At 43.9% G+C, this 27474-nt stretch overlaps 1 protein-coding gene across 1 annotated transcript in view; it reads left to right on the forward strand.

Moving 5' to 3' along the window:
- Window positions 1-448: 448 nt before the first annotated feature.
- TSPEAR (thrombospondin type laminin G domain and EAR repeats) overlaps window positions 449-27474 on the forward strand; it is a 78552-nt gene continuing 51526 nt past the window's right edge. Inside the window, exons 1-3 of the mRNA XM_084846889.1 lie at window positions 449-542; window positions 22795-23015; window positions 26597-26835. Of these exons, the coding sequence (XP_084703015.1) occupies window positions 449-542; window positions 22795-23015; window positions 26597-26835 (554 nt within the window). The remainder of the gene's footprint in view (window positions 543-22794; window positions 23016-26596; window positions 26836-27474) is intronic.

Below are 27474 nucleotides of genomic sequence, written 5' to 3' on the forward strand. Positions count from 1 at the left end.
TTTGTGGCTGGTGGTGGGAGGTCTCCGCTTCTTCAGCATGGAGCATTTCAGCAACTAGACACCAGCCAGCTGAGGAGAAGGCACATTCTGGAGCTTCCTCTGTAGATGATGTTTGTGCTTCTCCATTTGGGAAAATGCCTCTGACCTTTAGCAGCCTACTAATCATAACCACAGGCTAAGCCAGGACTGGTGGTTTTAGAGGTGACATTGGGAGGAATATCTCAGGGGGAGAGGCAAAGAGATCAGACTGTGGCCACCAGCCCAGGCACTTATTACTTCTAAGAGGAGCAGAAGCTGCGGAGCACTGGGGTCACTGACTGTGCCCTCAGCCCCTGCAGGATGTTTTGGTAAAGCCTCTGAAGAAAGCCTTGAGGAGAGGTTTAGGATGAGGAGGTTAGATGATGACCGGGAGGGTTCCTCTGCATGGACCTGGTGACAAGGTTCCCCGATGTCTGCTCTGCTCCTGGTTTGGGCTGTGCTTCTGCACTTGGGAATCGACCAGTCCCTGGCCAGAGGAGGAAAGTCATGGGAGCACTGCACAGGTAAGAGCTGGGGCATCTCAGCACAAATCCATAGTGGTGTTTGTAAAAGGGAGTGACTGGCCACACTGCATCGAATGTTCTCCTCCTCACATCAATTTGCACGGTTAGGTTACAAAGCTCATGGCAACGTCACTTACACTGACTCCAAATCTCCCCCCCCCCCGCTCTTTTAACTGCACCATGATACAGAATTAAAAGATAGGAGAGACATCTGCAATTGTTTGAGCAACACTTGGCCTCTTTATCAGGCCATTCATGTTCAGGGGAAAGAAAATGCCATAGATAGCATGGTTATGTGTCCTGGTTTGGCACTGTGTAACCTGTGGTTGCTCTGAGAGCAAAGGTCCTGGAAGTGGAGTCATTTCTCTTGCTCAATGAGTCAGTTATACTGTGACAGCAAAGAAACGGCACAGAGTCCAGCATAATTCACAAATAATTACTGCTTGGGGCTTTTCTATGTCAAGTTCAATTTAAGCGGCACAGTACCTTTGTGCGGAAAAGAATCTGTTAGCAAAGCAAAAACTGTCACTATTAGGATGCTTCCAGATGAGGCTGTTACCATGCCATCATCCTGCCTCCACAGAATATTACGTCTGTATGTCTGTTCCAAATGAAGACACCTTTCACTCGGAACCCATCCATCTCTTCTTTTCCACTGCTTCTATCTTTTTTCTGAACACAAACAAATGAGTTAAGGAGGGAAATATGGAATTGCTGGTAGCAATTGGTAGCTCTTGGATCAGTAGTGCGTTTGGAATAGGGATGCGTGAACATTCTGTTTTTAGTCATGCTTTGATAAGAAATTTGCTAAGTTTTCCATATTCGGGACAAAGAGAACTTGAGATTTAAACAAAAATTGAATATGGGAGAAATTGAAACTGACAGATTCATCCCTCAAGGCCCAGAGTTTGGAGCGCTTAGCTCTTAAAAGTCTGTCTTTGAATCCTTGAATATTTAACCATGTTAGTGCTGAATTAGGGTTGCCAGTTCATTTTTCTGTCAGGCTCTTCATCTTTAACATCTGCATGGCAGACAGATATGACATGGACCTCTCCATGCCACAAATAGCTGTATCTATTGAATTTGGCTGGTGCAGATGGATGAGTGTTTTGTTTCGGTAAATTTTGGTAAGAATTAACCGAAATTTGCAAAGTTCTTCATCTTCAAGGGAGAAAGAACTTGAGATTTTTAAAAAACTGAATGTGGGAGAAAGCAAAACGGTCAGATTTGCCCACCCTATTCTGGAAGCACCCATTGCATGCAAACATTCCCCAAGCAGATCATGCAAGAATAGGAACTGGTGCTTCAGTGTGATGCATCAGAAACAGATCTAGGGACTTGCATGTTGTAAAGAGGACAACCAGTATAAACCACCATGATAACACATAGGGTGCTTCCAGGGGAGGCTTTTATCGTGCTATCACCCTGCCTCATCTCTGCAATTCTGAGGGGGATTCCAAACATCATCATCTTCCATTTGTATCCCTCCCATGTCTCCCCACCACTTCTTCCATCGTTTTTCTTACAGCAGAAAATCTGTTAAGGAAGAAAAGACAGAATAGCTGCCTTCTGAGTGGTAGCGCTGGTAGTGCTGTGTCTAGGAGCACCCTTAGCGGAGTCAAAGGTTAATTTTCTTTCAGGACTGTCACATTCCCTAGTTGTGGGTAGGAGTGAGTTATGTCAATGTGCTTCTGAGAACAATGTTTTTTTTCTCTCTCACAGCTATTCAGTTCTTTGATGTGCTTCTGAGAACAATGTTCTTTTTCTCACAGCTATTCAGTTCTTTGAGAATGTTCAGATGACTATAGCAAAACTGACACACAGCCCAATCTTCTGCATGTTTACCTAGAAGTAAGTCCCACTGTGTTCAATGCGATTTTCTCTCTAGTACTTGTGTTTAGGATTGCAGCCTTAATAAGTGCACCGGAAAGTCATTTGATGGACACTTTTCTCAGCATTCAGTAAGAACATTTTGACCACCACCCCCGGCTCCAATTTATTTTATTTTTTCCCCCAAGTAGCCATGTTTCAAATCAGTACCCTTGGAAGTAGCAAAGCTTGGAACTGTTAAATATGTCCATGGAAAAAGATTCTCCTTGAGCCCTACTGATATTCATGGGCTCAAATTGGCATTGGTTTGAGCGCTCTAATTTCTTTAGCTGGTGGAATGTTGGCCACTTGAAATAAATGTTGTGACAACTAAAATACTTTAGAAGGTCGTTTTTGATACGTAAGACCTCACTATGGTTGCCCCTGATGAAGACACTAGTTGAAATGTATTGGGCTTGGACAATTGAATTACATTAATACATTCTCTCTTGGCACCAGTTTGAGGTTCACCTCCTTCTGGGTTTTTCTTTGCGGGGGGTAATTTTGGTGCTGCCCTCCTTTCTTATTTATGCATGCGTGCATGCAAACTCAGACATGAGCATGTAGTTCTTGGGAGGTAATTGCTGCTTCACATGTTAAAACATTCCCACATAAAAGGGCACCTCTATCTGTCTATTAATGTGTAAACCACATGTAGATTATCAGAAATGATAATTGCACACATTTTCCTTCTGTGGGCATGTGGGATAGATATGCTGAGAAGCTTTGGTGATGACACCTTCATAATGTATGTGCACATAGCTAAAAACCCACCTGTGCAATCATCACACATTACTATGTACAACTGAGAGTTATATTCATTTCTTTAAAAAATGATGTGCTTTCTGTACTGTGATGTATTGTGTCCAGTTCTGGGTGCCACGCTTTAAGAAGGACATTGCTAAATTGGAGCATGTCCAGAGAAGAGCAACCAGAATGGTGAAGGGGCTGGAAACCAAGTCCTACACGGAATGGTTGAAAGAGCTGAGTATGTTTAGCCTGGAGAAAAGAAGATTAAAGGGAGACATGTTATGGTCTTCAAGTATCTGAAAGACCATCATGCAGAAGATGGAGTAGAGTTCTCTGTTGCTACAGACAGCAGGACTGGTGGAAATTGCAGGGGAGCAGATTTTGGCTAAACATTAAGAGAAACATCCTAATAATGAGAAGTATTAAGCAGTGGAACAGGCGACCTTGAGAGGCGGTGGATTCTCTTTTGTTGGATGTATTTAAGCAAAGACTACATAGCCATGTGTCATCTGTAGCTACAGCCTGCATTGCAGAGCCAGCAGTGAGCAGGAGTTGGACTAGATGATCTCCAAGGTCCATTCCAACTCTATGATTCCACGTAAGTTGCCTTTGTTAATTGGTAATCCAAACTGTTATTCAGGGGGTGGAATTCTACCTCACTGTTAACTCCCTGGTTTTTCAGGGATTGTAACTTTAACCTTGCTTATGAAATAGATAATGGCAAGGCTGAAGTGAATTAAAATGTAACTGAAAGGAATATTTAGCTATAAACTGCAGGTATAAACACAAACGAAATGCAAAATTCCAAGTGGCATTACAATGATTAAATCTAAAACTTTCACGTCACATGAAAGTACACATCCTAGGGGCTTATCTGTAAGTGTAATTACATCTGGACATACTTGCCCCAAATCTAAAAATGTCCGATGTCTTTTGGCAGATGTGAATGCTGTGTAACTGGTAGTGAGATGTTTTTGAATTGTCCTAGGTCAAGCTGCAGTGAGCTCCACTAGTCTCCTAGAAATGCCCGTTCACAAGCCCACACCTGTTCTGACACTTGGGTTTGGGCTCATTGTATATTTACCCAAACATATCCAGTGGTGCCCAAGATTTGGGACTGGCCCCTAAGTTAGATAATTAAACAATTTAAATAACCCTTTTGTTGTCTCCATATTTTTTGCCCTTCACCAATTGAAAAATGAAATACAGTTTCGTTGGCCTGATTCTCACATTTTCGTGTACAAGCAGCATGCTCATATATGCTGCCTGACTGCTCCTGCTGCAAGCAAGAGTAACTTAACAAACCCTGGAACTTTGATCTGTGGTTTGGTTAACATGATGTCTGAACCCGGACCTCTGGCTTGTCTCTCTCCTGACAAGCCAGAGAAATAACTCATGGTTTATTGGTGGTTTATTTCTCTAGCTTATTGTGGGAGAAACAAGTGTGAGCCCACTGCTCCTACGTGATAAGCCAGGGTTCTGGAGGGCTCCGATGCACAACCCAATCAACATGATGTGTGAAGTAGGTAAACGAACCTGTGCTTCATTTTTTAATGGTTTGCTTAGCTGCTCCCAGTTGTAGTGGGAGCAACTGAGCTGCATTTATGAGCACACTGCTCATGAAGGGCAATCATGTTTCCAGCTGAACCAAATGTATAAATTCTTCAAAGCTCCTTGTAGTTTAATTATGCGAAGTATTCTTAGGGCACAGTCCTATCAAGATAGGCGGCCACCTCCAAACTAGGAGGCAACCGCCTATCCAAAGCAAGGCAGGATTGGCACGGGGAGGGGGGGGAATCTTCCCTCCGCGCCTCTCCTGCCTTGCTATTTTTCGCTAGACAGCCATTTTTGGCTGTCTAGCAGCAGGGTGCTGACCGGGAGAGGAAGCTGCCGTATGACACATTGGATGGTCCAGGGGCCACAGGATTGCTCCCTTAGTCTTTGAAACTAAAAGTAGGTCTTAAACAGGAATACCAGCTAGTGATGAATGATGGGCAATGATTTCTATTCTGCCTGTGATTTTGGTTGGGTCTCACCTTAGGAAAGCTATGGCAAACCTAGACAGCATAGTAAGAAGCAGAGACATCACCTTGCCAACAAAGGTCCGTCTAATCAAAGCTATGGTTTTCCCAGTAGTAATGTATGGCTGTGAGAGCTGGACTATAAGGGAGGCTGAGCGCCGAAGAACTGATGCTTTCGAACTGTGGTGCTGGAGAAGACTCTTACGAGTCCCCTGGACTGCAAGGAGGTCAAATCAGTCCATCCTAACGGAAAGCAACCCTGAGTGCTCATTGGAAGGACAGATACTGAAGCTGAAGCTGAAATATTTTGGCCACCTAATGTGAAGAGAAAACTCTCTGGAAAAGACCCTGATGCTGGGAAAGACTGAAGGCAAAAGGAGAAGGGGACGGCAGAGGATGAGATGGCTTGATAGCATCACCGATGCAATGAATATGAACTTGAGCACACTGCGGGAGAGAGCGCAGGACAGGAAGGCCTGGCGTGCTATGGTCCATGGGGTCACGAAGAGTCGGACACGACTGAATGACTGAACAACAACAACACCTTGTTTCTTTCCAGCTTTAGATCCATCTGAGACAACCCTATTTGTAAGGTTTGGCAGTTTGCAACTTACCAAAGAAAAAGAAAAACTGAACAGTGTAAAATGCTAAACTGCACTGCTAAGCATACCATAGCTAAACCATTCTTCTAAGTGAGCCTTCAATAAGAAAGAATATTCCATACCTGGAGTTGTTAATCTGGAATAATATATTGATTCTGGAAAAGGGGAGGGCGTATAGCTGTGTTAGTCTGTTGCAGCAAGAGAGCAAAAAATGTTTTTTGCTTGTATGTTGTGCTCCCCGTGCCTCTGCATAGTTGGGCTATTGTTTTGGGGGCACTGAGCTGTCTTTAGGGAGGCATGGTTAGTTTCCTAGGTCTTTTCTGTCATCTGAAAGCACTCAAATAATTCCACAGTTATGCAGTCCTGGAAGTGATATTGCTTGGATCTTCCCCTTAAAAAAAATAACCTCATGTCAACTATTGGAAATTGCAGTTATTTAATAGGTAAACAGGGGAGGCAGGAAAGGACATACCATAGCAAATTTTATATTTCGAACCAGAGATTAGATTTCCTTTGCCAGATTCATTAGATTTTTTTTGTTTACATATTTTTTTTACAGCGTGGTACATTGAAGCAGGGAAATCCTTTCTCCAACCTAAGCATACTATTGTGGTACACTGATTTCCATATGTTATCCTTTCAGATTATGTATCTGTGTATTATTGGATGTGATATTCCCAATCACTGGAATTGTGATATACTCAGGGATTCTGTATGGTGCTGTTAACTAATTTAGACAAACAACATCACCCCCCATCTTAGATGGCTGATATTGAATTTGTTGATAATAGCAAAGATTGAATTTGCCAAGCATTGGAAACAGTTTTTTGCACCATGTATCACACAATGGCTTTATTAAAATAACAGATTGCAGAGATAGATATGATAATGGATTATGGTTGAAGGAGAAACGGAATTCACCCTCAAGTCTCATTATGTGAAAAATGGACAACCTTTGTAAATTATTAGAACAGGCAGTGTTAGCATTATCATATTGGACAGAGATTTGTGTGTCTGTGAGTTACATTTTTACTGTAATCTGTTTTCATCTTACCATTTTTCAATTAAAAATAACAATTGCGTAGCGGCAGGTCTGATGTCTCAGCCAAGCAAAGGCATACCATAAGTACAAATATAACTGGGAAGGACTTTCAGTACAATCTGAGTGATCAGGTACCTTGATTCCTTTCTTGGGGCTTGTTTATGCAGCAGACAACTGTCAACTGGTCTGGTCCTAAAGCACATAACTGGTAGCATGAGAAGTGTTCCCTAGAACAGGAAGCACATTCTCTGTTGGGCTACTCCCATTCTGAAAGTAGAAATTCAGCTGTGCAGATATTTCAGGAACAACGTGGGCTGTACAGAGATCTCCATCGTCCTGTATGAGTGCATTAAAATTTCAAATGAAACAATGTGCAGATGGACTTCAGAAGCATGCATGATATGACTGAATTGGGGTGGGGTGGGGTGGGGTGGGGGAAGTTTTCCAAAGAGTTCAACACTCACTTTCTCCCCACCCCATGTGTGTGTGTGTGTGTGTGTGTGTATGTAGCAACAGAATCATGTGCTTAAGAGTTTATAAGACCAGTTATACATACTGTAGGCTGGATCCAGACCATACTTAAAGTGAGTAGCCCCTTTGAAATCAGTGGGACTTAAGTTAGTCAATGGGTCTAAATCTAACTATGACTAAGTTTGGATCAACCCTATAATTTTAATCTAAATACACTTGATACTGCCATCTGGTATATTGTATCAGTTATTGTAATTATTAGAATCTAATATCTTTTCAGCTTCCCTCTAAAAGATATTTGCTAGTTGACCTCAATTTTTCTCAACAAAATGCCAGTTCATTAGTGTGTTTCTATCTATGCTTATTCCTGTGTTTGAGTGATACATGAAGAGAGCTTCCAGATGAGGAAAGCTACTTCCAGATGAGGCTTTTAGGGAGCCATCACCATGCATCGTTCATGGAATTTTATGGAGGATCCAGACAGCATCATAGAATCATAAGGTTGGAAGGGCCTACAAGACCATCGAGTCCAACCCCCTGCTCAATGCAGGAAGCCTAATTCCCAGGCAGTCTCCCATCCAAGTACTAACCAGGGCTGACCCTGCTTAGCTTCCAAGATCAGATTGTCCACTTGGAACGCTCCCATGTTTTCCTACCGCTTCTTCCATCTTTTTTTGTACCACAGAAAATCTGAGCCTTTCTACAGACGACGTTAATTGTGCACTTGTAATTCTTCACTCATGGTAGTTTGCGGGTACTTTACACAGTGTCACCATCCTCCAGGGCCTCCCCCATCCTTTGCAACCATTTCTGCAGCTTTTTTTTTTTTTGCTTGAGGAAAGTATGGTATTATCCTGAAATGGCAGAATGAAACGCCAGTGTACTACAGTGCCACCTAGTGGTTATGTAATGGAACATATAGAAAGGCAGGGAAAGAAAAACCCCGGAAAAAAGGGGTAAAGGTTCCGATCTTAATCCCACAAAGAATCCCGAAGGAGAAACCATGGTAAAGTAGAGGGTTAAAAGCCTCATGTAGAAGTGATTAGCGGCCACATGCAAGAGGACCTTTTCCTTTGCTGCCCCTCAGTTGTAGAATGTCCTGCCCGTTGAAATGTGTCTGCTGACCACTTTGAAGGTTTTTAAGCGGGAATTCAAGACACTATTATTCCAGCAGGCCTTCTCTTTTTAGAATTCTTGTTAGTTTTTGTTGACTGTTATATGCTCTTTTTATGCTGTGTTGTTTTTATCGTTGGATTTTTTGTTAAATTGTTTTTAACTTTTTACACCACCTAGAGTATTTGTATATAGGCGGGTTATAAACTGAATAAATAAATAAATGAATAATGCCCACAGTTAAGGCAGAAAAGATAGAATAGCTACACAGTGGCTTCTGGCAGTTAGCACAAGGACCCCTCCCTCCATCTAGGAGCAGCCTTAGACGCCCTGATGCATGCACCTTCCTATAGTTCACCAATAGCTTCCTAAGCTTCTCTTTAAAATAATGAACTGAAGCCTTTTCAACAGGAGAACTCAGCCAACTAGCCTTAGGTCTGAGAGCTGAGCTGAATTCCTATCAAAGGATGGTGTCTTTGGAGCACTGCCTCCGTCTCTTAGGGCCTGGCGCAGTTGGCCTCCTCTGCAAGCCAGGGAACAACGGGGCTGATGGATAGCTGGCAAGGTGGATCATATTGCGTGTACTGACAGTGCCAAACACCGGCCCTCTCCAGCGTGCTTTAGAGCCCTGAAATACCTTTCCCAACACTCCTGGCAAGTGCCTCTGTCATTATGTTTTAGAGCTGCCAAATCATCCTCCTGCAATGAGTGGGTTGCACATCAGCACGCACCTGATATTAAAATAACATGTAGTTTTGTACTGCATAAATACAACCTATACTTTCTGGTACTTTAACTGTACAAGTTTTAATGTTGTAAAGCCACCTTGAGTCCCAGTATTGGGAAAAAGGCGGGATATAATAATAATAATAATAATAATAATAATAATAATAATAATAATACTTTTGCATATGACATGATGAGCACATCCTCTTCCCTCAGTAATGTGGCTTTATTTGAACTTCTTAATATGATTATGGGTACATGGGAAACAGCCATTTTAAATTGGCCTAATAGACCTCATGTGTTTAATTTGGATGAGTCTATGGAACCTTGTTTTTCTTTTTTTACAAATGGGCCCTCTCTTACAAAGGTCCGCATTAGCACCATTACAGAGTTTAAAAACAAAGTTTAGAGAGGGTAGGGGAAGGGACCAGGAGCACAAAATCACTGCTTTGTGAAAATGCATCATGCCAGTGTCTGAGACATCATCTTGAAGATGCACAAAAGCCAGATCATGATTTCTGTGTCACCAAACTTGTGGGGAACACCCCCCCCCCCCGAATTCATCTTAATAAGCATGTAGGATCTTACGATGAAAAATACAAACCACAGTGGCTACCTCTGTGCTTGCCCAACCCAGTCAGCTATAAGTTACTCATGAGGAACCGGTAACATGACTTGGCATATATATATGTCATTACGCGTTTGTAACTAGAGGTGATTAACTTAAAAATGGCAGGACAGAGAGAGAGATTAATCCAAAATCCACAGTTGGGCAACACCTTTATTAGAACCCACCAAAATCCCACCAAAACATGCAAGCTTTCGAGTTCTCCAGAACTCTTCGTCAGGCTGGGTGGTACAAAAAGCAGGGAGTTGAGGAAAAAACTGTGAGTGCAGTCTTGTGTTGGTTGCTCACAAATGCTGAAGGGGCAGAGAACACATGAACAAGAGCAATGCTCTAACTGATCTAACAAGGGAGTTAGCTTGGGTGGCACTGCCTATTTGATCATCTTGCCAACTGCCACTTTACCTAACCACGTCACTTAGTTTCTAAGCGTCATGAGGGTTGTTTTCTCCGTGTGGTAAGGAAACCCACCTTCCATTGCATTCTGTGCTCCCGTGCATGTAATATTGAGCATGCAAGTCAGTACAGTTTATACACATTGGCTTATTTTTGGTCACTTCTAGACAGATGATAACATATATACAGATCAGAGAGACTGATCTGCATATTCCATTTGTTTGTGAGGACCCATTTTTTTAAAAACGTGTGCTGCCGTGTGACTTCACCTCAGCCGTCTCTGCTTTATCACATTCAGGACCCACAGGAGCCACTGCTTGAGTTACAGCCTCAATTGCTTTACCAGCCTTTCCTGTGTAACTTCAGAGCTTTTGAAAATGCTGCCCCCCCCAATTCCCTTGATCTATGTGATGTGACTGTCCTCCTTGTTGTTGCACAGCTGCCCCCATGGACCATAGCACGCCAGGACTTCATGTCCTCCGGAGTTTGCTCAAGTTCATATTCATTGCATCGGTGATGCTACCTAGCCATCTCATCCTCTGCTGTCCCCTTCTCCTTTTGCCTTCAATCTTTCCCAGCATCAGGGTCTTTTCCAGGGAGTTTTCTCTTCGCATTAGGTGGCCAACATATTTGAGCTTCAGCTTCAGTATCTGTCCTTCCAATGAGCACTCAGGGTTGATTTCCTTTAGGATGGACTGATTTGACCTCCTTGCAGTCCAGGGGACTCGTAAGAGTCTTCTCCAGCACCACAGTTCGAAAGCATCAATTCTTCGGCGCTCAGCCTTCTGTTAAAAGTGAAAGAGGGATCTAGCCAGAGCCTTCGCAGCATAAGCTGCATAACTTTCTCTCAAGTTATCCACAGCTGCTGTTCTGTAATCATTAATGAGGTTCTGTATAATCCCTAGCTGACTTTAATCATTACACGAGCCTGTATAATGTGGGAGGTGAACTGAGAATGACTGCTTTGGCTTTCATTTTATATCAGTTTGAGGAAGAGCTGCTCTTCCATCTCTGAGGATCAGTCTGCAAGCCACAGATGGCTGAAGTGCTCAAAGCACTTGTGGTGGTACCCTACCACAGTCGGCCCTTCCACTGAGAAGAGAAAGTGAAATCGTTTTGACTAGTTGAGGAGGAACATCACATTCAGGGCTTCAGGACAACAGATTCAATATTCCAGTGCAACTTCGATGATGATGATGGCGATGATATAGTTGATTTCGATTTTTATTCCATCCCATTCTGATGTTTTGGTTTTAGAGCATGAAAAAATTAAAATGCAGACAAAATACAGTGAGCTGAATCCCCCGATATGCACAGCTGTTGAAAAGCAGCCCAACCAAAAGTTATCTTGCATTTGTTTTAGAAGTTGCGTGGCTACGGACATCTTAAGAGATTAGAGGGGAGAGATTTCGAGCATCCCTACCCCAGCCTAAAAGCCCACATTTAAAATGGGGCTTTCTGCTTCCATTTTAAATGCAGGCTCATGACAGACTCCCTTTACATGCTCTTCCTTCCCCCCATTTTCTGCCTTATCTGAGTCTTAGATATGTTTCATTATATAGCCACTAGATGGCCCTGTGGTCTAGCACCTCTTATTCCGGCTTTTCCTCTTTTCACGGAGGAAACTCAAGTGGAACTCAACCACTGTAATTTGATAGCTCATTATCTCCAATCTTTTTTTTAAAAAAAGGGAATAAAGGTCATTTAGTGCAGGAGATGCCCTGGAGGTTGATGACATCATCTAAGGACCCACAAACTTCTGTGAGTAACCAGTCTCAATAGCAGGATAAAAGTTCTGTATGGAGAAGCCCTTTCTTTTGAAAGAGCAGCCACAGAAATCATACTTTACTCTCCCTTGTGCTATAACTGCCATGACTTTGATGATATAGTCAAGTGGCCATTCTCAGGATGGCTTTATATGACCTATTTATACACAGAAAAGTAACAGGTCCTCTACATATGATCACACACTCTCACTCTCTCTCACACACAGCTATCTTTTAATTTCCTCAGAAGTTACCATGTGGTGAAACTTTCCTGTCACAAATAACTGTATAAACTTTATAAAGTTACTGTGTTAAATCCAAAGATGTCCTTCTACATGTGGAAGGTGTATTCTACGCACAGAAGGTTGTTTAACACCTTGTGCTCAAATGTATGAGAAATGAAAGCCAAAGAAGTTCTTCTGTTTGTGCAGGCATGACAACTATTCCAGAACCTACATCTTAGAGCACTGCACAAGTACTTGTGTGTTTGTGTAACAGCACTTCCAGCTGTCCCCCCCCCCCCACTCACGGTCTTTTGGATCTAACCTTCCCTCTCAATCAGTCTTACTACAGAACAAATGTGTAGAGGAACCTCCTAATATGAAGGAGCTGTTGGATCTTAGGGCACAACCCTTTGCATGTTTAGTCAGAAAAAGCCCTACAATCCCAGCTTAGCTGGCTGAGGAATGCAGGGAGTTGTAGGAGAACTTTCTGACTAAACATGCATAGGGTTGTGCCCTTAGTAATTCAAAATCTACATATGTTGTATCTACAGGATCATACAACCCAGCCTGCATTCATTATACGACCTGAAAGAAGCCTCACACGTACAGTTCTAGATGCAAAGGGCTCTCTCCATGCCACTGGGAATCCTGCTTTTTCAGTGTCCTTGTGGAGGGAGCTCTCTGTGCGTACTTTCTGTATATTGGGGTTCTTTCAGACCTTATAATAAACACGTGCACATTCTCTATTCTCTTCCCTCCACACATTCATATGGCATCTGAAAAGCTAATGCTGAGGGATGCAGTCCAGCCCAGTTACTCTGACCAACCAACTCAGGATACAGAAGATGATGACAAAATTAATGAGAGCATCAAACAAATTACGATTAATCAATTGGAGGCATTTCTATTTTGCAAGAGATATCTAATTATTGTTGTTGTTGTTCAGTCGTTCAGTCGTGTCTGACTCTTCGTGACCCCATGGACCATAGCACGCCAGGCCTTCCTGTCCTGCGCTCTCTCCCAGAGCGTGCTCAAGTTCATATTCATTGCATCGGTGATGCTAACTAGCCATCTCATCCTCTGCCGCCCCCTTCTCCTTTTGCCTTCAGTCTTTCCCAGCATCAGGGTCTTTTCCAGAGAGTTTTCTCTTCGCATTAGGTGGCCAAAATATTGGAGCTTCAGCTTCAGTATCTGTCCTTCCAATGAGCACTCAGGGTTGATTTCCTTTAGCATGGACTGATTTGACCTCCTTGCAGTCCAGGGGACTCGTAAGAGTCTTCTCCAGCACCACAGTTCGAAAGCATCAATTCTTCGGCGCTCAGCCTTCCTTATAGTCCAGCTCTCACAGCCATACATTACTACTGGGAAAACCATAGCTTTGATTAGACGGACCTTTGTCAGCAAGGTGATGTCTCTGCTTCTTACTATGCTGTCTAGGTTTGCCATAGCTTTCCTCCCAAGGAGCAAGCGTCTTTTAATTTCATGGCTACAGACACCATCTGCGGTGATCTTGGAGCCCAAGAAAGTAAAATCTGTCACTGCTTCCATTTCTTCCCCTTCTATATGCCAGGAAGTGATAGGGCCGAATGCCATGATCTTAGTTTTTTTAATGTTGAGTTTCAAACCAGCTTTTGCACTCTCCTCTTTCACCCTCAACAAGAGGCTCTTTAGATCCTCTTCGCTTTCTGCCATTAGGGTGGTATTGTCTGCATATCGGAGGTTGTTGATAATTCTCCCATCAATCTTAATTCCGACCTCTGATTCATCCAACCCGGCATTTCTCATGATGTACTCTGCATATAAGTTAATTTAATTATAGAGATATCTAATTATAACTAAAATATCTAAGGTGGCAAAGAATCATTTACTAAGGTTGCAGACCTATTCCCACTTACCTGGGAATAAGCTAATTGAAAACACTGTGACTTATTTCTGAGTAGATGTGCATAGGATTACACTGTTAGTGAACATTAAGTTGGGATGGGGGGGGTGCAAGCTTTTAGAATGACACAGAACTCCTCAGCATGCAGAATGGGAAAGTATCTTATTCTCACTTAAATTAAGAGAAAAACTGGCTAACTATGGAGACAGTTTATATATAGCCTAATCCTACACATGTTTGCTCAGTAGGTCCCACTGCATTCAGTGGGCTTACCCCCAAATACGTGTGCTTAGGAGTGCAACCACAGTCACTTCCGCTAGCAAGTGATCTAACTGCGAAACAGCCATCACTTCCATCATATTAATTAATACTTTGATCAGGGGATATGGTTGTACTGGCTCAAGATTCCTATTTCTTTTTGCTCCTGAGGCAAAGAATAGCAGTTAAACTGTGGCTTTTTTTAAAGGAAAGAAATTATGTAGGTGCTGCATAAGCATTTGAGGCCTCCAGGTAAGGTTTATCCATTTTTAGTTGCCTCACAACACAATATTTGTGAAGAGATCAAAAGGTGGGTGTTTTCCCTGCTGCTAAATGGACCTAATTTGGTGCTGCTGGTGTTTGTTTGAAGCGCTGCAGAGACGCTGCACATGGCTTAGCTAGCACTGCAAGACTGAGGTCTGTGCTTACCAGATGTTTTCTGTCAAAGCAGCTTATCCTGCCTGACTTTTCTTTTAAGCCCATGTGATTCCCCAGGGCCACACATGTGGCTTTCTTTCTTCTCTGAATAATGTGAATTATTTGGAAGCTGCATATCTTTGTGGGAGTGCATGCATGAATGTGTTCATGCGCATAACAAAGACAGTTAGGCTTTAGGCCAAATCCCTGGTGCCTCAATTCCAAATCTAAATAGTAATACTGACATTGTCAGATTCTGCCTGGTTGAGATATTCAAATATGTACTGAGATCGCACAGACTTGGTTCCAGTGGTACAGCAAAGGCTGGACCTTGCAGCCCTAGAGGGGGGCAGGTGTCCCCCAAATGACCACCCAGAAAGTGGTTTGTGGGTAGCAAAAGTAAACTCCATTTGATCCCTGTAGTCATGGATGATGCTATGTTTTAGAGTGGAATCCTACGGTCCCTGGAGAGAGACCCAGTGACCATAGAATGTTTTGAAGTCCCCCTCCTGAAGCCACTGAGACTGCTATGACTTTGGGAGGGGAACTCCAAAATCCAGTACCTCCTCCCTCCCCTCCCTCTCCTCCTCACAGCCACTGTGGAAAGAACTGTGGCACCTGCTTTCTGAGGTAATAAAACAGCCTTGGAAGACTTCGTAGAAGTCTGAAAGTGGGCATTCCAGTGGGCGGGCAGGGGAGGGGAAAGGAGGGGGCAGGTTGCAAAAAAATCTATGGCCTCTCCAGCCCCCACCAACATGTTCTCAGGGCTTTTCTACATGAGGCTTTTAACCCACACCTTTACTGAGGCTTCTGCTTCCGGATTCTTTGCAGGATTAAGATTGACTCCATTACATGTGTTTTTTCGGGGGTGGGGGGTCTTTCTCAGCCTTTCTATACATTTCATTACACAGCCACATTGTACTCTTTCAGGCACCAGGTGAAGACCATTTATTTTCTCAGCATTTTAGCAGTATAGTCTTTTAACTTTGCTGTTTTAAATTGTTTTACTATATTTTAAATCTCTGCATTGCTGCTAGGTTTTATTCTGGCTGTATTTTTATACTGTAGTTTCAAGCTTTTATATTTTTTACTGTTTTTATTCTGTACTTTGTCATTTTAATTTTTGTGAACCGCCCAGAAAGCTTTGGCTATTGGGTGGCATAGAAATGTTATTTATTTATTTATTTATTTATTTATTAAATTTATTAGTCGCCCATCTGGCTGGACACCCAGCCACTCTGGACGATGTACAACAAGAACAATTTAAAACAATAAAACATTACATTAAAAACATCACATTTCTAAAAATGCCCTAACCCACCCCAAATGCCTGCCTGAACAACCACGTTTTTAATGCGTGGCGGAAGCTCATTAAAGAGGGGGCATGGTGGAGTTCCCTAGGGAGGGAGTTCCACAGAGTAGGAACACTGGAGTGATGTGATCTTGCTGGCGGCTGCCTGTAATCAGGCGAGCCGCCGCATTCTGTACCAGCTGCAGCTTCCGAACCGTCTTCAAGGGTAACCCCATGTAGAGCTCATTACAGTAGTCTAGATGAGAGGAGACCAGGGCATGTACTACCGATGGGAGCAGATGGTCGGGAAGGTAGGGGCGCAGCCACCGTATCAGATGGAGTTGGTACAGTGCTGTCCGGCTCACAGCTGACACCTGAGCCTCCATGGACAGCTGGGAGTATAAAATGACCCCCAGGCTGCAGACCTGGTCTTTCAAGGCTAGCCGTACCCCATTCAACACCAGGTCAACATCCCCCAGCCTCCTCTTGTCTCCCACCAAAAGTATCTCAGTCTTGTCAGGGTTCAGCTTATTCCTCCCCATCCAGCCACTCACTGTCTCCAGACATTTGGACAGGGATTCTACGGCCAACCTTGATGAAGATGTGAATGAGCAGTAGAGCTGCGTGTCATCCGCATATTGATGACACCGCACCCCAAACCTCCTGATGATAGCCCCCAGCAGCTTCACATAGATGTTAAACAGCATCGGGGAGAGGATGGAACCCTGTGGCACCCCAAAAGTGAGCGGCCACGGGTCTGAAATCTCCTCTCCCAGTGCTACCCTCTGGTACCTGCCAGAGAGGAAGGACCGGAACCACTGCAATACGGTGTCTCCAATGCCCAACCCCTCCAGGCGGTCCAGGAGGATACCGTGGTCAACGGTATCAAAAGCCGCTGAGAGATCGAGGAGAACAAGGAAGGAGCATTCGCCCCTATCCAGAGCCCTCCTCATATCATCCACCAAGGCGACCAAGGCCGTTTCTGTCCCATGCCCAGGCCTGAAGCCCGACTGAAATGGATAAATAAATGCCACCAGATGGCGCAGTGGTATAGCGGAATTGTGCAAATACATGAGAGTCTCATTCCACCATTTCTAAATAATACCACACTTTCCTTGATGTAAAAAAAGTTGGAGAAATGGTTGCAAAGAACCTTTGGTGAGGGACTTTGTCAAAAGTTTTTTGGAAGTCCAAATACATAGTGTCTACCAGTTCATCCCTCTCCACTGTTTGTTGATAGTCTCAAAGAATTCCAAAAGGTTGGTGAGACTCAATTGTCCTTTCATGATTCTGTCTTGATTCTTCCCCAACAAGGCATATTTTCTTATATGCTTAATAATACTATCTTTAGTTATAAACACCAGCAGCCATTCCACCAGGCTGTACTGAGGGAGATGAGAGGGAGAGCAGGGTCATTCCATCAGGCCTGCTAAAATAATTATTATTGTTTCACTTTTCCCTCCCCATTCCTTTTTCCTTGTGTTGTCTTTTTTTATTGTAAGCCTGCAGGCAGGGACTATCTTGTTTAATTGATAATATGTATACCACTCTGGGAGCCTTTTTGGCTGAAGAGAGGCATAAAAAGATTTCAAATAAATAAATAAAAATCCACAGTTGGCAATACCTTATTAGGATCAGCCAAAATTCCACAAAAGATTGTGGCAAGCTTTCGGGTTTTCTGGAACTCTTCATCAGGCTAGTGGTCAATCTAAACGGAAATGTTTTGTGAAGTGATTTGGTCAAAATCTGCATTTTCACAGAAACGAATTAGCTATTTCCATGGTACATGCAGTGCTGTACTCCTCCACTTTTGTGGAGCAACTGCAAACGGGAACTGAAGCAGCATTTGTTGGGGTGGGGTGGGGTGGGGGAGTAGGAATGAACGTCATCAATTGCGTAGGTGTGAGGCCGCCAATGAGCGCAGGTTTGCTCCCCCTCCCTTCCTCCCTCATGTGTTCAACGAAGTACAATGGAGGACTTGCTTATGAGTAGACAAGCCCCACATACCCACACATTAATGAGGTGGGCAGGTGGGCAGGTAGCTGCCTCTGCCGCCGGGAGACTGAGCAGAATGAGCGGGAGCGCAAGAGGCGCTGAGAGCAGAGAGCACGGAGCCAGCGAGGGGGGAGAGCAACTAGCACGTTGTCCTTGATGTGTATTAACTGCCCAATCAACAGGCTTCCCCCCTCCCACATGGGCTCAATGAAGTGCTTCTTAGTAGACGTTCACGAAAATCGTCTGCCCTTTCTAAGCTACACAGCTACGAATCAACAGGCGTCCACCACCGTTCCTTCGCTGTGTTCCTTCATAGCAGCACAGCTTCAAAACAGCAGGGCTGGACTCAATCAATATTTAAAGTGAGAGCCAGAGACTGAGCCCACGTTCGCAACAGCGCAGTTTCCAAGCAGCAGGGCTGCTCCTACTTGGCAAAGTGGAATTGAAGGCAATGAGTCACTTCTGGGTAGACATGTTTAGCCCTCTGCTCTCCCCCTGCCCCATGCAACTTTCCTTTCTGCCAGTTAGCACTGCTTCCACCAGCCTGTGCCGAAGCCAGCTGAATTCACACGGACTCCTGAATGGCACTGAAGCCACTGTGAGTGACAGGAAAATCTGACACAAAATGAGCTTGGGAAAAAAACCCAATTTAGGGCAAGAAACGCAGAGCTAGCTACAGGGAGCGGCATGCATCAGCTGACATGACTGACTTGGGGGAAGAGTAGAACTGGAGTAAAAGCCCCATGTAGATGGGCCCTAGGTGGCCCAAAAGACAGGAGATGGAACAAGGATGGAAAAGAACAAAAACTGGACCAGAAAAGTCCTGGATAGCTATAGAAACTGAGGAGAACAGTTGATTGCCAATGATAACTTGTGGTTTATCTCTTCTGTGAATCACTTGGGAAGCTCTGATGATATTTGCAGTGAGGATGAGAGGACAGCCTAGAAGTAGTGTTGGTGTGGCTGGCTGAGGAGAATGAGGCCATTGGAACCTGGTGTATACACCGTAGCTTGTGCAAACAATCATATAGCAGAGGCCAAAAGGGGGCTGGTCGTTGGAATGTAATATTGAGCAACAGGTTTTAATTGCAGGAAAATTGTATATGGATGTCTTAAAAATCATGTGCAAGCTGCAAGAAATATTGGCAATGAAATACATTAGAATCATAGAATCATAGAATAGTAGGGTTGGAAGGGGCCTACAAGGCCATCCAGTCCAACCCCCTGCTCAATGCAGGATTCCAAGTCAGAGCATCCCTGACAGATGGCTGTCCAGCCTTGTCTTGAACGCTGTCAGGAGCTCCCTGGCGGCCTCTTTCAGTAGACTCCAGTAGCCAACTCAAGACACAGATGAAAGGATTCTTTTCAAAGCTTTAATCCTTTTACAACTTAATGACTCTTTCAGATGCTAATCATCAGCGACTAAAGCAAGGAACAGCAGAGTGGCCTAAGCTTCGAATAGGCAGTTGATCCCCGTTTGAAAGAGAGTCACTTGAAGACCCAGAACTTATGGGCTAGGGAGAGATCCTCCCTCTTTTCCTTGGGTCCATGGGAGGCGGCCATTGCTTGCGCGCCAAATGGGCTCTACGCCTCCTTTCTGCACCCTCCATCGCTCATCGCTCTCTGTGTCTGTGTCGAGCATCTAGCAAGCCTCGCTCTCACACTTTCTCACTGCTAGGATCACTATCAAACTCAGGAATGCCAGCAGAAGGAATCTCTGCCAGCTGCTGTGCCTCTGAGGGATGAGCTGGCTCCTCCCCCCCGGATAGCTGTTCCTCCTCAGATTCAGAACTGCTTTGGGGCTCTATGGGCTCAGTTTCCACCCTGATAAATGCCTCCAGTGTGGGAGAGCCCACCACCTCCCTAGGTAATTGGTTCCATTGTCGTATTGCTCTAACAGTCAGGACATTTTTCCTGATGTTCAGCCAGCCTGGAATCTGCCTTCCTGTAACTTGAGCTCATTATTCCATGTCCTGCACTCTGGGATGACTGAGAAGAGATCCTGGCCTTCCTCTCTGTGACAACCTTTCAAGTCCTTGAAGAGCGCTATCATATCTCCCCTCAGTCTTCTCTTCTCAAGGCTAAACATGCCCAGTTCTTTCAGTCTCTCCTCATAGCACTTTGTTTCCAGTCCCCTGATCATTTTTGTTGCCCTCCTCTGAAACCTCTCCAGCTTGTCTGCATCCTTCTTAAAGTGTGGCACCCAGAACTGGATACAGTACTCCAGATGAGGCCTAACCAGTGCTGAGTAGAGAGGAACTAGTACTTCACGCGATTTGGAAGCTATGCTTCTATTAATGCAGCCCAAAAGAGCATTGGCCTTTTTTGCAGCCACATTACATTGTTGGCTCATATTCAGCTTGTGATTGACAACAATTCCAAGATCCTTCTCGCTTGTAGTGTTGTTGAGCCACGTATCCCCCATCTTGTAACTGTGCATTTGGTTTCTTTTTCCTAGGTGCAGAACTTGGCATTGATCCCTATTAAATGTCATTCTGTTGTTTTCTGCCCAGCGCTTCAGTCTATCCAGATCACTTTGAATTTTGTTTCTGTCTTCCAAAGTATTAGCTATCCCGCCCAATTTTGTGTCATCTGCAAATTTTATCAGCATTCCCTGCACCTGCTCCTCCAAGTCATTAATAGAAATGTTGAAGAGCACTGGGCCCAGGACTGAGCCCTGCGGTACCTCACTTGTTACCTCTCCTCAGTCTGAGAAGGTCCCATTGATAAGCACTCTTTGAGTCCGATTCTGTAGCCAACTGTGGATCCACCAGATCGTTGTTTCATCTAGACCACTTTGAGCTAATTTGCTCATCAGGATATCATGGGGCACTTTGTCGAAAGCTTTGCTGAAGTCAAGGTATATGATGTCTACAGCATTCCCACGGTCCACAAGGGAGGTTACTTGATCAAAAAATGAGATCAGATTTGTCTGGCAGGACTTGTTGTTGACAAATCCATGTTGGCTTCGAGTAATCACTGCATTGTTTTCAAGGTGCTTCCAGATGGATTGCTTTATCATCTGCTCCAGAATTTTCCCAGGGATGGATGTCAGACTGACTGGTCTGTAGTTCCCAGGTTCCTCCTTTTTACCCTTTTTGAAGATAGGGACAACATTAGCCCTCCTCCAGTCATCTGGCACTTCCTCCGTCCTCCATGATTTCTCAAAGAGAATAGACAGTGGTTCTGAGAGTTCTTCTGCCAGTTCCTTTATTACTCTAGGATGCAGTTCATCTGGCCCTGGAGATTTGAAGTCATTCAAAGTAATTAGGTGTTCCTTGACCATATGCCTATCGATTCCAAGCTGCAATCCTGCCCCTTCAGCCTGTACTTCGCCTTTGCCAGTGGGGTCATAGACCCTCTTTTGGGAGAAGACTGAGCCAAAGTAGGAATTGAGCACCTCTGCCTTTTCTTTGTCATCTGTTATCGTTTTGCCATCCTTATTTAATAGCTGAACAACCATTTCTTTCCTCTGCCTTTTACTATGCACGTAGCTGAAGAAAGCCTTTTTGTTGCTTTTAGCATCCCTCGCTAACCTCAGCTCGTTCTCAGCGTTAGCCTTCCTGACGCTGTTAGAAAAAGAGACTCCGTAACTGTTGGCGTCTCAAGTTACATAAAAGCCCGAGTGGCGAAAAATGTAGGCAGAGCAAAAAGAAAATCATACTGACGTGCTCATGACTAACAGTTTGGTAAGCTGATACTGACTGTTTATTAGCTATTGACTTGGTGTGCCGATGTACTAACTGTTTCATTGGTTACTGGTAAGAACAATAGAAGCAATATGGTATAAAAGGCTTTTGCACACGTGTCTCGAGGTCCAGACTGCTCTGCACCCGTTTTGCAAAACGTTTCAATAAAATAGTGTTGGATCCACTGCTGCCTGCCTGGCATCCTTTCCTTCTAAACCGAAAGCAAGGACTATTTTTATCTAACAACGCCATCCCTGCAATTCTGTGCTACCTGCCTGTACTCTTCCTTTGTTACTTGGCCTTCTTTCCACTTCCTCTATGTGTCCTTTTTTTGCATAGAGACATTGCATAAAGACATTGGAGAACCGGCCTTAGATATTTTGAGGGGAGGGGAAGGGGCCCTTTTTAGTTCCAAATCATATGTGATTATTCCTCAGGAGCACCTATACTGCTGATGATTATGTAGTATAACGAAGTCACCACCACAAATGTTCTTATTGCACTGCTTCTTTTTAGTACAATAAGCCTGAAAATACCCAAGAGTTGATGTCTGTTTGTCCTGGAAGCAGCTTGCCATCATTGCTCAGGTACAGCAGGTCCTGTTCTGTGCAGGGATGACATTCAGGATGCTAAACCAAAAGTTCCAAATCAAGGGATGCTGCCCTCAAGTTCTGGTGGCTAATGAAGGAATTTGTTCACTATGTTCAAGAGAGCTGAAATTTCTGAAATAAGAAGGGCCATTATTTCCTGGGGTGCTAGGATAATCTAGAATAATGGTTCATCTTTTAAAAGAAAGGACATCCTTTAGAACAAGGGATATCTGTCAACCATAGATAAGGGGTAGCAGTAGGACGTGATGGTCCATTTTCAACTTAATATCCTTTCCAATTTTATTTCAATGACCTGATCTCTGTTTGGTAAGACAACCCAGGGATTATTCTTTATCCAGTGTGTGCTGCCAACTAATCAGTTCTTTCCATTATTTTTAGTCCATCTGGAAGCTGCTTTGGTGGAGTAGGTGGATGGCCTGTCACCATCTTTCAGTAAAGTCTTTAGAGCACTCTGCTGTGCTCCCCCAGCTTCAGTAATATGGCTTTGCGCTTTCTCTGGCATAGATCTGCGCCCTTTGGATCTTCTCTCCGAAGTGATTCCCATGAACGGGGTGAAGAGTGGGATGCGGATGATCCAAATACAAGGAGCACGGGGCTTCCAGTTCTCTGCAATGCGCCCTCGCTTCCTCAGCTTTCCAGCATCACGGATTTTCATTTACTGTGACCTTTTCCCAGAGGAATTCTCCATTGTGTTCACCATAAAAGCATTCCATGTGCAATCCAAGGTAAGGATATGGTGGATTTTTACATTAGAGCAGAATCACATCAGTAGATCATAGTTGATGTGGTGAATTCATTTTATAAACCTGGATTTAATATTCTTATTAAGTGGCAAACTCTGCAAAATAATGCAACTATTTAACTATTTCATACTGTAAATTGTGACTGAAACAATTGTAAGCGTATTTACTTGGACGCCAACGGACTCAGATGTGTGATAGTATTTAAAGATATTTATGCAGACTACACAATTTAATTTTCAGTGCTTTAAGTAAAGATAGAAAACTGTCACAGAGGACAAGATATAATTTTAATTGAAGGAACTGAATTTTAAAATTACATCCTTTAAAAACAGAACTTTGAAAAACATACTGGGATTTCGCAGTTATCTTTTCCTTTAATGGATCGTGAAAACACATACATGGATAGGATTTTTTAAATTCATAGCTATTAAAAAGAAGGTAGAATCAGGCAATCTCCTAATCCATCCATTCTTTCTTAAAGCTGGTGTAATTAGATTAAGGCTGTAATCCTATATCCAAATCAATGGGACTTCTGCATAGGCATGTATAGGATTGTACTGTAAGGCCGCAATCCTATACTCACCTTGGAATAAGTCACATTGAACTCCATGGGGATAAGTAGACACATATAGGATTGCACTGCACAAGAAAGTGGTTCACTATGTAATCAAAGCTTCAAGTGACCAGGCTATCATGTGATAAAGTGCATTAACCACATGAATAACATGGCCCCCTGAAACCACCAGGAATTAGGGGAAAAGCCAAAGTGTCCTGTTATGAAATGATGAAAAGTTTCAAGAGGGTATATTTCAATCCAAAGGGCTAGCATTTGTGAAATGAATTTGTTCACTGAAAGAGCCCTGTTTGTTTCAGCTCTTTTGGAAAGCCCTGAGCTGTATGGCCTGGCTGAATAAACCCATAGTGGATCTGACTTTGCAAGCATGCAACCAAAGGCTGGGATCTGAATCCCTTGAAACATTAAGATGGGATCAAAGTTTAGCCCTCAGAGCTGTTGCTGAGGGCCAGTAGGATCGTGACTTTCCAATAACATCTTTCATGATGTCCTCATCTCGTTGTCTTCTATACCAGCTCCATAAGGAATTGCTGTAAGATAGGGAATCAGTAATGGCTTTGCTTTGCTAATGTGTATTTTAAATTTCAAAGAAGTGGATGACCTACGAAGAATGTGGTACAAAGTCCTGTTTGTACTAGTAATTTACTATTAGCACATTAGCTACCAGAACTGATCAAAGTTATTTGTATTATTACTATAGTACTGCGTGTAGAGGTGTATAAACTGCCTTCCTGAAAAGCACATCTTATCTGACTCGCTATTGAACTCAGGTACATTTTCATTGTGGGATGGGCTTAGAGGAACACTCCCATGAATGGAAACTGTAATTTGGAAAGTGACTTTCATTCTACCTTAAGAAGTGCTCTGGCCTTGGTAGCTCAAACCTCTACACTGGGTGACTTTGCACCACATGACAACCCACCATGCAAAATTAGCTGCGCAATGTGGGTTGTCACCAGAACAACCCATGGTGAGCCTGAGAGAAGATTGGGCTCACCATGGGTTGTTCTCCCCCTCCTTCCCCCTCAGTCCTCCTGCTGGCTCTGGGATCAACTTAAAACTGTGGGGACCTTGACTCCCCCCCCCCCCATGTTGCCTTTGACAGTTGACAGGTGAGCAAAAGGGGTGAAGATCCCCATTCACAGCAGCTACATTTGACAGCTATCAAAGGTAGCTGTGGTTACTGTGAAAGGGAGTGAAAAAGGGGTGGACCCTAGATTACCAGTACTAGAGGCAGTGAGCCTATGTACACCAGATGCTGGGGAACATGGGTGGGAGGGTGTTGTTGTGCTCCTGCCCTGCTTGTAGGTTCTCGGTTGACAGCTGGTTGGCCACTGTGTGAACAGAATGCTGGACTAGATGGACCTTTGGTCTGATCCAGCATGGCTCTTCTTATGTTCTTATTACCTTTAAAATCAGTTGCTGCTGACTTGGGGAGGGGTGGACTTGAAGGAGGACAGGACACCTCCAAGTGTCAGGCAACACTTAAAACCCTGGGGATCACCTTAAAACCTTGGGGATCTTGATCCCTTCCTCCCCACCACCACCCTTGCCTTCAACAGTTGATAGGTTAAATCCAGACTTAGTCAGAGTAGACCCATTGAAACCATGACTAAGTTAAGTCTGATTGATTTCAGTGGGTCCACTCTGGCTAACGGTACCAGATGAGGGATTGTAGTGCTAATAGCCAGAAGGCATTGTGCAGCTATTCCATCTTTTTTTATCTAATATATTTTCTTCTGTAAAGAAAAGGAAGGAAGAAGTGGTGAGAAAATGGGGGGGGGGGTTATGAGTGGAAGATGACATCATGTATATCCCCCATAAAATACCATGGATGAGGCAGGGTAATGGTGTGATAAAAGCCTCATTTGGAAGCACCCCAACCACTCATGGCCAGTACTGGCCATGAGTGGCTATCATTCTGTATTTTTCAAATCCAGGAATTCTGAGGCTTTGACCTCAGGGTGCATGAGTAGCTACTCTATGTCTACCACTGTTACTACTCACGATGTTATGCCTACATTATATAACACATTCATTTACAGGTTATTTGTGATTACTTTTTTCTTGTCATATACTTATGCAGCCAACTCCCAACAGCAACATGGAGATTGGAGTGAATGGTAGATAGGGCCTGCTGTTGGCAGGGGAACGACTAGCACTTGTTGGCCCATAAGTATCAGCTCCTTTGGGGCCAAGTTGTCTTCAAGGACTCCTCATGCAACTATATGCATTTACAAGACCATTCATGCATAGTGAACGTGCATATAGTCCAATCCTGTGTAGCGTATCTTATTAAAAAACCAGAACAAAACAGGGTCTTGTGGCACCATAAACACTAACAAATTTATTAGACTCTGTCTGGCGGCCTTCCCCAACCTGGTGACCTCCAAATGAATTGGACTGCAACTCCTGTAATTCTCAGCCAGCAATGGCCATGCTGGATGGGAATTATGAGAATTGTAGTCCTACATATCTGGAGGGCACCAGACTGAGGAAGGCTGCTCTAAGGTGCCACGAGACTCTGTTGTTTTTGCTGCACCAGACTAACATGGATACCCCTCTAAAAAGCTGAAACATCCAAGTCCCATCTTCCCTCCCTGAAAATGTATTAGGAAGATGTATGTAGATGAGACAGCTTGATAAGAAGTGAATGGTCATTGGTCCTCCTATTGCACACATGTAGAACTGGATAAGAAGTGAATTATCATTGCTGCTATGGCACAGATGTAGAACTGAACCCCAGTAACATATGTGCCCAAAGCCATCCACATGCAGACAACCGGAATGCCCAGTTTTCTAAAAACATCCATCCAAAAACATGCATAGTTTTCTAAAAACATCCATCCAAGTTTCTTTTTCTTTTAGGAACTTTACTATTCTTCTGAATACTGGAATGAAAGTATTTTTTAAAAGTACTTTACCAAGTTACAAGCTGGTAAAAGAAAACAATGCCTTTCCGTCTAACAGACGTAACTGTGTTTTTCAGAGAAATGAGTACATCTTCACAATTTTGGAGGAAAACAGTGACACTCTGCTGCTCGGACTCCGATATTCACGGAATAAACTTCACTTCCTCTTCTGGAGCAGAGAGCTGTCCAACAGCTGGCAGACGCGGGTCACCTTCCGGGATGTGTTTTTGGCAGACAATCAGTGGCACACACTGGTACTGGCAGTATCTAAAGACTCCTTCTCTCTCACTGTGGACTGCAGCATCCCCACAGATGTGTATGTGAAGCACGTACAATTCAGGGGTAATTTAACCACCACCACCATCCCTGGGATGGGGCAGCATGGCAACCAGCACACCCCAGAACTGGGAACACTGAAGGCTATGGTCAATGTGTGAGAGCTCTTGTCACCTACACAGCACAGGGTCTCTCCAGAAAATGCAATAAGGCAGTGAACCTCCTCTGTGTCCAAAGAGAAGCATTACAATGCTTTGCAATCTAGTCAGGCTCCTAGACAATGGGTTGAATCCAGTGTTAGCCCTACTTAGAATGGGCCCATTGAAATGAATGGGACTTAGGTTAGTCATGACTAACTTAAATCCCATTCATTTCAATGGGTATGCTCTAAGTAGGACTAACAGTGGAGCCAACCTTATGAGAGTATACTTGCAGATGTGGTGGGTCACTGTCAAGATGCAACACTTATGGGAGCCATAAGTCTGTTGTAGTGGTCAAGGTGAATTGCACATGGCACATTCACACACTGAGACATTTGATCTCGTCTGATCTCGGAAGCTAAGCAGGGTCAGCCCTGGTTAGTACTTGGATGGGAGACCGCCTGGGAATCAGGCTTCCTGCATTGAGCAGGGGGTTGGACTCGATGGTCTTGTAGGCCCCTTCCAACCCTATGATTCTA

The sequence above is a fragment of the Heloderma suspectum genome, chromosome 3, assembly GCF_057233095.1.
Source record: "Heloderma suspectum isolate Gila_16-S chromosome 3, 16-S_ref, whole genome shotgun sequence".
Taxonomy (NCBI): Eukaryota; Metazoa; Chordata; class Lepidosauria; order Squamata; family Helodermatidae; genus Heloderma; species Heloderma suspectum.